Here is an 11581-nt window from a genome sequence, read left to right as displayed (position 1 = left end):
AATAACGCTACCAGAGTAGCCAAACGCACTATAACATTTAAAAATGCATGCGTTCTGACACATGTGTTTCAATTCAAAACGCAGTGTGTGAAGGCACCCTCAGACTTGCTCACTAGCAGTACAGGAGCAGTCTGGGGCTGAGTGGGTTAAACTTTTACTGCAGTGTTTTATCAGGGGAATTTGCAGCCTACACTTAGTAATTCTAATTAGCACTGATATGACCTCTGACAGGGCACATGACCACAGCATTGAGATTTGCTAACACACTGAGGGATCATTTTAACCCTTTTAACCCGTCACAGACCTCTCTGGCACTAGCAATACAGAAGCACAGCAAACCATGCAGGTCTCATAGTTGTTTTATCTATCAAAAAGTCAGCGAAATACAGAACAGACCATGCCACATCGGTTGTGTGATCAGAGCCTAATACACATACAATAAATTAAACTTATTACATGTGATGCTTTGTTATTGCTTCAATGAAAAACACAATGCATACAATAAAGTGCTTTATTATGTTGTGTCTAATAGTACTACTATTAGCTATTGCAAAATGTGTATTATTTCAATACAGCAAAATCTACAACACTCAATCCTCCATCACAAATGTTGTAAAAATGGAAAAGTCCTGGTATAGTAAACTTTGACGCTTTGGAATCGCAAAAAAATCAATCACAGGCTCCCAACCTCTGTTTTACTCTAAGGTACTGTGGAGAAAGAAGAGATGTTACATTATAGAAAGGATACATCACAGAGTTAAGCCCCTTGCAGACGAATGTATGGGGGCTGTTGCTACAGCTGCACCACAGCCTCCACAGATGCCTATGACACCCGGTCATGGTGAGGTAAGCATGCGCTGTCTCACTACACCTCGACGGAGCCTGGCAGTGGCGTTGCAAAAAAATGGGGACATGTCCTATATTTTGCTGTTATGGCGCAGTCGCTCGTTTTTGTTAATGGACACATTCAGATTGGTTTTCTCTGCCTGGCTTCAGTGATTTGTCACTGAGGCCTAATTGAACCATTCTTTTAAATGGGCTTTTGCACACTTCAATTTTTTTCACTGATCAGTTGTCAATGTAGAACCTGTTTGTGTTCACTGACAACATTGGATCAATGGAAAAAAACTAGTGTGAAAAAGCACATAAGAATGGTTCAATAAGGCCTCAGTGACAAATCACTGAAGCCAAGAAGAGAAAACCAATCTGTATGTGTCCATAGGCAAAAATGGGTTTATTAAAAAATCACAGCTGTGGAAAAAAAAACAAAAAAAACAATGATAAATCGCCCTAAAGCTTAGGCCTGGAAGAATCCCAGCATTGACTTGACTGTTAAATATAGACTGAATTGGTATATGGTTCATGAAAAGCTCACCTCTATTTTGCATGACAAGCATGATACATTTCTGGTGATCTGGTCCCAAAGTTGGGGTAATGGCCACTCATCCCAAAGTGCACCCTCTCTCTAGATTTCATCCTCTTAGCGAGTCTACTTGTGAGGGATCACCTTACCCCTTCTTCCCCTCTTATCTCGCCATTTTATATTTTCTTTGTTGTAATAACAACAAGGATTCCCCTCTGCCCTATAAAAAGACTTTCGGGCAGTGTAACTTTTGGCAAGTGATCAGGGACTGTTAAATAAGCCTCTAATATGCACTCAAAGACATCTTACCTGTTGATAGACTTTGAGAAATTATTCTGACTAATTTCCGCTAATTTTAACTGTTCTAGCTTTTAGGAGATGTTTCAGATGTTCAGAAGGACCATCAGTAGAAGACTGTTTGATACATTGACAAGCATCAGCAGCTCCACAATTTCTGTTCTGGAGGCAACATGGTGTGAAGATGTATAGAGCCATCATATACTACAGTTTCTTACCTGTTTTAATAACTATAGGGACACCTCTGTGATAAGTGCCGGACAAGCTAAACAAGTATATAAAGGATAACATGGAATATTCACACAAGCCTTTTAAACATTCAAATATCTATGTATAAGAGAAAGGATCAAAATGATCCTCCATCCTCTGGGTAAAGTGTAAGTATTATCTGTGGGATAACCACTTTAAGCCTAGTAAACTCACATTCTTTCTGCTGCAAATTGCTTGTTGCACCCATAAAATCTCCATCGCCAAATGATTTCTGTGCTTTCTTAACTCACTTGTAGTCTTAAGGGAGAGATCTAGGAGTAAGAAAAATATCGTGTCAGGCCCCTACAATAAAAAGACAAAGTATATAAGGGCATAAGTATCATACACTGATGCATTGTGCATGATGGTAACCTCTAACTCCGAATGCACATGCCAGGCATATCGAGAAGCTCTGGCCTCCTGTTATATCCGGCAAGGGACTGCACTGCTAGGTAGTTCTATGCCAGGTGTGCCAAGCACAGCCCCCTTCTCATCCCTCCATATCCACTTAGCGTGAAGGTAGCATAAGAGGGAAAACTGGCATACAAGCTCTGATAAATCTGCCCCACAGTTTATATCAGTGATACCCAATAATAGGGGAAATTTATCAAGGCTTGTATGCCAGTTTTCTGTTGTACAAGCTTAGTTTCCCCCTTATGCCACCTCCACGTTAAGTGAAGGGGCATGATGGGGGCAAATGCCTGACGATAGAAAATAAGTATCATTGTGGGACAACCACTTTTTGCCAGCAATCGGTTGTTGCACCCACAAGTTCTCCACAGCCAAATGCCCAAGAACAGCAAACATCCTTTTATTCATGCCAGATCATCACTTTTATAAGCAGGGCTCTGGAGTCAGTAAGCCAAACCTCTAACTCCCAAACTCCTTATTCTTCTAATCTATAGCAGAGGAGCTTCACCCATGAGCATGTAAATTAAGTGCAATCACATTCATCTCAACTAAAAGGGGGATCAGGGGTGCAAAAGCCACATGCAGCCTGTCAAGCCATGAGTTGTGGTCCACACCCTGCTGACAGTCCAATGAGTACTTCCATTACTGATGTAACATAAGTGATGGAAGGTTTCATTGGTGCAGAAGGATGGGTAGCGGGGAGTGCAGCTGAGAAGTTCTCACTGCTTCCGGGTCCTGGTCAGGCATGGAGCAGCAGGAGAGGACCTAGGAGTGGTAAATATTTGTCAGCTGTACTGTACTGCTTCCAGGTCTTCTCCTGCTCCCAGCGCAGTTCTGCTCCGGGTCCTGATGGCACCACATACAACCAGCACGGGACACAGAGCAGAGAAGAAGCTGCAGTGTGGTGCAGGCAGGAGAAGAAGAGTCAGGAAAGGAGAGGATTTTTTTGTCTGCTCTAGGGGTCTCCAGTATTACTAGTTTTATCATCTGGGGGTCTCCAATATGGTCTGCTCTGGGGGGATATTGTTGTCTGCTCTGAATGCACCATTTGGTTTTTGGGGTGGCATTTTGGACTGTACTGTGGTTGTTGGTGCATCTAGGGTGCTGGTTACTGATGCAGTCCCTTAAAGTAGAGCAGTATGACGATATGGCCCTTGGACCAAGAAACGTTGGTCACTCTGGCCTAAATAGTTGGATCAGGAATAGAACAGATATTCAAAGGAGATTTCAAAATTTGTATAATTTATTATATGTTGGTGGAGTCAGAGTCTGTCCATTTTATCACTATTTGGACTACACTAAAACTGTCTCCAACTCCACAGCCTTGTTTATAAGCAATATTAATGTAAACTATGAATTATTGGTAAAATTGTTACATATAAACAAATCCTGTGCTGTTTTTTCTCACCTATATTCACATTTTCTTCACTCCATAAAGAGAATTCTCTTCTTAGCTCCAGCAGTGAGTTTGCAGAATGTGGCAAGTAGGGTGCTGTGTCAGGGTTAGATGTACTTGACAGAACCTCTTTGCCTGGTCGATTTGTTTCCATTATTGAGTCCTCCCCGTTTTTGCCTTTATGAAAGCGGTCTGCTCTTATTGGATCATCAGTCTTGTAATGACTAGCCTCTTGTACTGGACCACCAGTCTCTGTATGGCTAGCCGTTTGGACTGGATCACCAGCCCCAATATGGCTAGCCTCTCGCACTTGACCACCAGTTGCTGTATGACTGATCTCTCGTACTGGACAGTCAGTCTCTGCAGGGCACCGGTCTTTTAATAGAGTAACATAATCTGGAAAGTTGTCCACTTCTGGACAAAGGGTACTGATAAAGTTGTCCTTCTCAGTCTGTCCATTAGACTCTGAAAGGCAATTTCCTGCAATGTAGCACTGCTGTCCCTCATTGGCAGCCAAATGCATATTTGTTTCTCTTTTCATCTCCTGTAAAGAGTTAGGTGTTTGTCTTCCACCAGAGGTTGTGTGTGATGGAGTTTCTCCATGCGGTAGTTCTTTACACTGCCCTACAGTTCTTGAATTCTTGGGATGGCAAAAGCCATTATAATCAGGTATATGTGATTTACTTGCTAGAGTTTCATGCTGAAACCAGATGCTAAGAATTAGAGATATAGTCAATAATAAAATAGCACATACAGCTAACAATAATACTTACCCGTGTGATTAATTGTGGGATGGATAGTAGCCATTTTCCTGGGTACAGGACAACATCTCTTCCCTCTATCTCTTGCACCACCTGTAAATACTCCTCATGTACTCTATGGAACTTCCGGCGGATCAGAAAACCACGAATGTATGCCTGTTAGAGACCAAAATGTATCAGCAATACAGACAGGTATGAGAGTCAAAGCACATGCAGCCATTCTGTGGGTGACATGCATCTTTAATTTGATTTGTTCTTTCTTTTTGCACTTTTTTTTTTATTTTTTGTGCCTTTTCGGGAGTATTTATGTATTTTTATGCATCCATACCAGAGGGTTAAGAAATTTGCCAGTGTCTGTTGCAGTGTTCCTAATGTATCTTTGCAATACAGATGCTTTCTTTGATTTCCAGCTTCTTCACCTCTTATTTTTGAGCAAATTAGAGACTTTAAGACCCAATTTGGGCACAACATTGAAATCCCAACACTTTTCTTGTGCTTCTAGTTTGCTGTCACTTTTTTGGCACATTTTTGGACACTGCAAAAAGCTGGTAATACTGAAAAAAAGGAGTTTCCTATGTATAGAAATGATACTACTGTAAGATGTACATTTTCTGCTAACCCTGACGTATGCCCCTTTGAACAGTGGTATTAAAAATTGTTATCTTCAATAAAAAACTATTTTAAAACTAAAAGAAAAAATGCTGGCTCCATGAATGTGGAGCCAATCGTAAACTTTTCCAGTCTTCTGGCAATTTATTAACCCCTTGAGCCACAACCTAACATTCCAGTCAGACCCGTTTCTTCCACCGGTTGGGGACGGTGGAGAAATTGGGAAGGGGGGGGAGCGTAAGGTGAGGGGTTTTTTTGCGCAACTCATTTCTGTCAGAATTTAGATGTTAAATCTAGTGCACAGTCCGACTGAGCACCGGAACGCACCATTCAGTGCAGAAATTTGTGTTGCATAAAAAACAGTGCAGCCGCGACGAAGTAGGGTCGTGTGCAACACAAATGTTGTGCAGACCTTTCATAAATACCTGTGCAAGCAGTTTACACTAGAAAGAACGTGCAAAGTCCGACAGAAAACTGGTGCACGGACCTTAGTAAATGTGCCCCTCTGTACATTTTAATTAACTGCTTGACGCCATAGGATGAAATAGATTGTCCTAACTAGCAGGCGGTTGCTGCATTTGGACAATATATTTTGTTATTCGGATCTCAGTGTCGCGGTCAGTGTGCCAGCACAATCCGCAGCAGGAGACCAGTTGTTACATTCAGCCTGGTCCCTGATATGTCTACCCATCAGGGAGATCTCTCCCTGCGGGGCCGTTTAACCCCTTAACTGTCACGATCAAGAACAATCGCAGCAGCTGAGAGAGACAGAGGTGGTTGCCTCTGTCGCTCCCCCGGCCTGCTGTAACACGATCACAGGGTGCTGTTGGGGGGGGGGGGGGGTTTGCCATGGTCTGATGAAGCCCTTCGTGTCTGCCAGGTACGGTAGCCTATTACGCCAAGGCTGGTCTAGTAGACAAACTGTCAGTAAAACATTGACAGATATAATACACTGCAGTAAAGAAGTGTATGGAATGATACTCATTTCTTCTCATCAATGTTGTGGCCTTGGCCTACTGGCTTCCTATCATAGCCTGTGACATCCAGGCTATATGCACCAGGACACAACAGCCATCACAACCTCATGGTATGAAATACAACTTTGGGAGAGGGGCTGCTCTTCTCCATTGACCTCCTCTTTCTACCCTCCAGGAGAATCTCTGCCGCTCCAGGGAAACATCATAGCGGGTCGTCCATTGTACACAACGTGGGCTGTAACACGTATGCCTGCGCCTTATCCACTATTACTCACCTGCAAGGTCCTCGCAGCAACTTCTTCCGCCTCCATCATTCAACCGTCGTCTCCTTAGCAACTATGCTCGGCGCTTTCAGATGACGTCTACAGTTTTGTTCCGTGTTTCTCGACGTGAAAGAGAATTCGGCTGAGGAGCATTGGCGGCCATTTTCTAGAAGTCCGGAGTAATGTAAAGCGTTCAATGTAAGCAGCGCGTCCATGTTGTTTTCGATTTGCAGTGCGCTCCGAGTTGTGCTTCTGTAACTCGGACCTGACACAAGACTGTATCAAACACAGGCTGCCGCCAGATGTGTATAGATAGATACCTCGGAATACATAAATAAGTCCAAAATGCTTCCCAATCTATAAAAATTTGGGTTGGCAGAGTGTTAGAAGAGGTTACATTTTCCTTTACAGGGCAATAGATTATTTTACTGCTTTTAATTTATATCTATTAGGGACATCTGCCATTAGGTAAAGGCTCTGTTGTCATGGTGGACTCCTTGTCTTGTGATGTTTTATTCATTTTGATTTCGTATTATTTTTGCAGTCTTGGGCCGGCTACACACGAATGTTTGCTGCACGTGGAAATGTGCCGTATGGTGGTATGGGAGTCCCTGCATTATATATAAAAATATAATGCAGGGACATTCTCTCTTCTGGCAAACAGCCGCTTCAGAACTATAATAGTTGATACAGTTTTGGCACGGATGATGGCATTGCATTATATATCGCCCTTCCTCTGCTCTGTGTGCAATCCAAGGAATTGTGCCACCATATGGCACGTTTACACGTGCTGCACACGTGCGAAACAACCCATAGACTATGATGGGTGGTTCACCAAAGAGTTGTCTCATTCGCGTGAACGATGTGAGCCGATGGCTCACTAAACCCTGCCCCTAAGTGGCTCACCATGCCTCTTTAACCGATACAATCCGGTTAAGAGTGGAGTGGTGTGGGGTGATTGACTGGCCTGTGGCTCCCTATTCTATATTTAATAGGGAGACATCCAGGAGCAAGAAGAGCCGGCTCTTCTTAGTGAGCAGAGCCTAATGAGCCAGCTCACTAAGAAGAGCCGGAATTCCCTTCACTACTATAAGCTGTTGAGAGCAAGGCCCTTGCTCCTATTGTTCCATATAACAATGTTATTACTCAGTAAAATCTTATTTATTTGTATATACACCCCATGAGCTGGTGCACGGCATTTGCTGCTTAGAAGCCCTATCCGAAGTGGTAGGTTTCCTTTAATACCATACGAGGGGGAGTTGGGAGCACAATATGAGAGGAACTACACTATGACAGGGAGCTGAAGGGACACAATGTGAGGAGGAGATGGAGGCACTAAGGGGGAAATTATACTGTGTGGGGTTGCAGTAAAGACTGGAGCAGAAGGCAAGGCTTAGGGGTGGGAATGTATCTCCTTTCTCTCCTGCAAAAGTTGGGAGTTATGCTTTTTTGAAATGTCGTCAGAAAAGTTATCATTAGAGTGTATGGAGACATGCAGTTTCGTAGATGCAGTTCTCAACGTCCAATGCAGGAATGGAGTGATAAAAAGAGGAGGAACAGCTTCTCTCAATGATATGTTTTCACCCATTGTGATCCACACTGCATAGGAAATTTGTAAAGTCACCCTTAGGCCTCCTTTACACGATTGCTGTTTTTTTTTATTATTGCCCAAAAAAAGTGTCTATAGGTCCCTTTTGCAGGCAGGATCTGCTCCAAATTTCAATAGCCCTTGGGCGACAGAGCCTCAGTGGGCACCTTTGCAATAAACTCAGGGCCGGGATTAAAAATTCAGAAACTAAATAGACCCCTGTTCCCTAAAGTATTCCCTAGTTTATCATACAAAAGAGTTCCCTCATGGGTCTTATTATATTAAGCCCCCGCATAGGCTGCCAGGGACTGAGATTAGGCCAGGTAAGGCAGGTGCTGACGCTGACCATGTTTGCAGCCCATGTGTTGACATGTTTCCCCGTGTCTCCAACCGTTATGTGTGATCACCAAAGCACTCTCAAATTCTATACTGGGTCAAAAATGGTGTGGTATATGGGTTTTAGGGGTTGATGGTTGTAACCAGTGAGACGCATCGCTTTGTCACTAATAATATACAGGCAGTCCCCGGGTTACGTACAAGATAGGGTCCGGAGGATTGTTCTTAAGTTGAATTTGTATGTAAGTCGAAACTATATTTTATCATTGTAGATCCAGACAAAAAAAATTTTGGCCCCAGTGACAATTGGAGTTCAAACATTTTTTGCTGTAATGGGATCAAGGATTATTAATAAAACTTCATTACCGACACCCTACAGCTGATTATTGCAATCTGGGACTATAGTAAAGCATTCAAAGAGGTCAGAGTGGTCTGTCTGTAACTATGGGTTGTCTGTAAGTCGGGTGTCCTTAAGTAGGGGACCGCCTGTATTTGGGAAACTTAGTCGCTCATGAACTCCTATCAATTTCACCCTCTTCAACTTCAGCATCATCTATTGAACTGCCTTAACAATGGAATAAATATATTTCTGCGGCTGATTAGATAAGTGCCAATGCCTGTTAATTTGACCGTGTGCCAAAATTGCTGGATATTTGAACAGGCCTATATTCCATGCCACAAATCTAGGAGGTTCTGCTCGCCTTTAGGCCACACTGTCAAGTGATCCGTTCTTGTAGATGAAGGAGGGATGTTTAATCCATTACCCAGTGCCTTAGTTTAAAATAATTTTCTCTTCATCTCTCATTTATGATTACTTGTCAACCAGCAACCACTCCTGCAAGATAATATTTGAGAGATCTGGCAAATTAACTCACCCAAAATAAATACTTTATTAAATACTATAATTAAAAAGCATTGCCCTAATCCCTAAATGGTTCCTTTCTATATTTGCAATGTTAAGGGTGCGGTCACACGCTGCAGTTAAAATTGCATCACAATCAGTTTTGAGGTGGTTTTAGGTGCAGTTTTGTTAATTTAACAGGTGAAAGACATGAACTGAATGGGTAAATTTGATTTTGAAGGATAATTTCACTTTTTAAAATAAGAAACTGCACTTAAAACCACCTCATAACTGATTGTGATGCAGTTTCAACTGCAACGTGTAAGTGCATATTCAGTGGTTACTGTATTGCCCTGCCTCCTTGTTCCTGATTGGCAGGTCTCACTGCTACATAAATATCTGCTATGTGGAACATTGAGAGAGAGATCTGTTACATCTTTGTCCTCTTTGAGAAAAGAGGGGTTGAATCTCAAAAAATCCTGTATCAAGCATCCCAACAACTAATCCAAAAATGACAAAGAATCTAATCTAATATAATATATACAAGTATCACTTTATTATACAAATATTTAAAAACAATTAAAAAGCACAAACAAGTGCTTGCCAACCACACACCCCCACCCATGAACACATAATAAAAGTCAGTCTAATAAATACCAACAAATATGGGGCACAATATCTCCTAATATATGTATTTACCTTCTCAATATATCTCACATCACATACCGGGGGAGGGGGAAGGAGTCCCCGCGCATATCGCCTGTATGCACAAGATTCCTCAGGGTATGTGATATGTTGAGGAGGTTAATATATATATTCTGAGATATTCTGCATGTTCTTGGTATTTTTTAGACTGACTTTTATCATGTGTTCACTGTAGTTGTGCTTAAAATGTTTTCAAATGTTTGCATAATAAATAAAGTGATATTTGTATATCCTTGGCCACTTCATGTCATGTGACCAGGGTGATGTCATCTAAGGTCCTGTTACATTTGCACAGTCCACCCCATGTATGTATCTGATCACCTGAAATCACAGCATGCCACTGTGGAGGATGGGGAGGAGTAGAAGTCCATGGAGGCATGCCGTAATCATGCCATGATACTGCCATGTAATCAGATCCATACTGTCAGGTTCGCAGGGGAGAACGCTGGGACTTCTGGTCCTTCCTCCGATACGTCTGTTGGTACCAGCAGAGTTATTCGACCTCCCGTGTGTCTCTGCACAGACTGCTGGGTGTTGTGGTACCTCTGAATGGTGATTACGTTTGTGTTTTGTTGTCCTGCGCTGTGAGGGGTTACTTCCCAGAAGTTGTCCAGCTCCTATCAGGTTCTGGAGGTGGAGTTCTGGCTGCATAAATTGCAGCTTCACTAGTCACCTGTGCCAGTGTTTGAAATCCCTTCATCGCTTGCTCCTTGCTATAAGTTGACTTGCTCTGTGTTCTGTATTGTTGTGATCTCGCTAGTTTTTGTCGTTGTCCCTTTTGCTTACTGATTTTGCTCTTGACCTACCCTCTCGTTGTGACTCGGCCTAGTTTACTACTCTTTTATGTTTGTTAGTCTGTTTGTGTTGTTCCCTTCCCGCACTTAACTAGTGTATTCCGAGTTTTCAAGTAGTCACTCCACGGTCTATAGGAAGGGACAGAGGTTGTTGGCGAGCTCAGAGCACACTATCCCCTGTCTTTTGTATTACCCAAACCTAACACATACATGGGATCAGGGCCGGATTATAGGCGGGGCTCCTGGGGCTCGAGCCCCGGGGCCCCCACCATCTTGCCCCCCCCCCTAGGGGCCCCCACCAGATCGCACCTCCCGTGCCCCCCCTCATGAGCCGAACACCGCCCTCCGCCTCCAGGCATAGGTGAGCGCTTCCCCGGCGATCCAGCCCCTGCATAAACTGCCCGCCCACTCATCCTGCTGCATGGGGAGCCGCCCGCCGCCACTCCGCCCCCCCTCCGACACAGGTGACACGCAACCCCGCTCGCCCCCACTCCGCTCAATCCCGGCTTAACACCGCCTCCTGCTCCGCTCACTCGCTCCCCGCTCCACTCACTCCCGACTCAACATCGCCTCCGGCTCCCCCTGCTCCGCTCGCTCCCCACCCCCCGCTCCGCTCGCTACCCGCTCAACACCGCCTTCGGCTCCCCCCCCCCCCACCCCGCACGAGACATCGTGGATAGGGCCTAACTTTTCTTCGTGGGAAATTCCCTTTTAAGGGAGCTGAATAATGTTCCACCCCCACTTTTCAGTTTATTATTACAAAAGTTAAAAATCTGTTAAAAATTCACCAAAAAATGTACAATTTTATATTTTTATGTTTGAAACTTTGACAAGGCACTGTAACAGACAAAGCCATTTGAATTCAGTCTCTAACCCTCTAGTTGTTGTTGAACTTCACTTCTCCGTATTTCCTATGCCAGTGGGTCTATATTTTCAGTTTCAGTTAAACATCACTTACCTAGAGACTCTGGACACAACTTTAATACATTCC

At 43.5% G+C, this 11581-nt stretch overlaps 1 protein-coding gene across 1 annotated transcript; it reads right to left on the bottom strand.

Moving 5' to 3' along the window:
- Positions 1 to 497: 497 nt before the first annotated feature.
- On the bottom strand, positions 498 to 6497 carry IQCC (IQ motif containing C). Its single transcript, XM_072136603.1, has 5 exons — positions 6339 to 6497; positions 4490 to 4633; positions 3729 to 4416; positions 2084 to 2181; positions 498 to 708 (listed from the first exon to the last, which is right to left on the bottom strand). Exons 1-5 carry the CDS (start codon positions 6375 to 6377, stop codon positions 670 to 672), a joined length of 1008 nt encoding a protein of 335 aa, XP_071992704.1. The 5' UTR covers positions 6378 to 6497; the 3' UTR covers positions 498 to 669.
- Between the last annotated feature and the right edge of the window lie 5084 nt (positions 6498 to 11581).

This window comes from Engystomops pustulosus, chromosome 2 (assembly GCF_040894005.1).
Source record: "Engystomops pustulosus chromosome 2, aEngPut4.maternal, whole genome shotgun sequence".
Taxonomy (NCBI): domain Eukaryota; kingdom Metazoa; phylum Chordata; class Amphibia; order Anura; family Leptodactylidae; genus Engystomops; species Engystomops pustulosus.
Note: the sequence above shows the minus strand (reverse complement) of the source record. Positions and strands in the feature narration are given on the sequence as shown.

What these genes read in the sequence shown, in the direction of transcription:
- IQCC (XM_072136603.1), bottom strand. Translation starts at nt 6,377, where the DNA reads ATGATGGAGGCGGAAGAAGTTGCTGCGAGGACCTTGCAG. An exon ending in TTGCTGCGAGGACCTTGCAG is followed by an intron (nt 4,634 to 6,338) that starts GTGAGTAATAGT and finishes GGTCTCTAACAG; the next exon opens with GCATACATTCGTGGTTTTCT. An exon ending in CAATTTGCAGCAGAAAGAAT is followed by an intron (nt 709 to 2,083) that starts GTGAGTTTACTA and finishes CTTTCTCCACAG; the next exon opens with TACCTTAGAGTAAAACAGAG.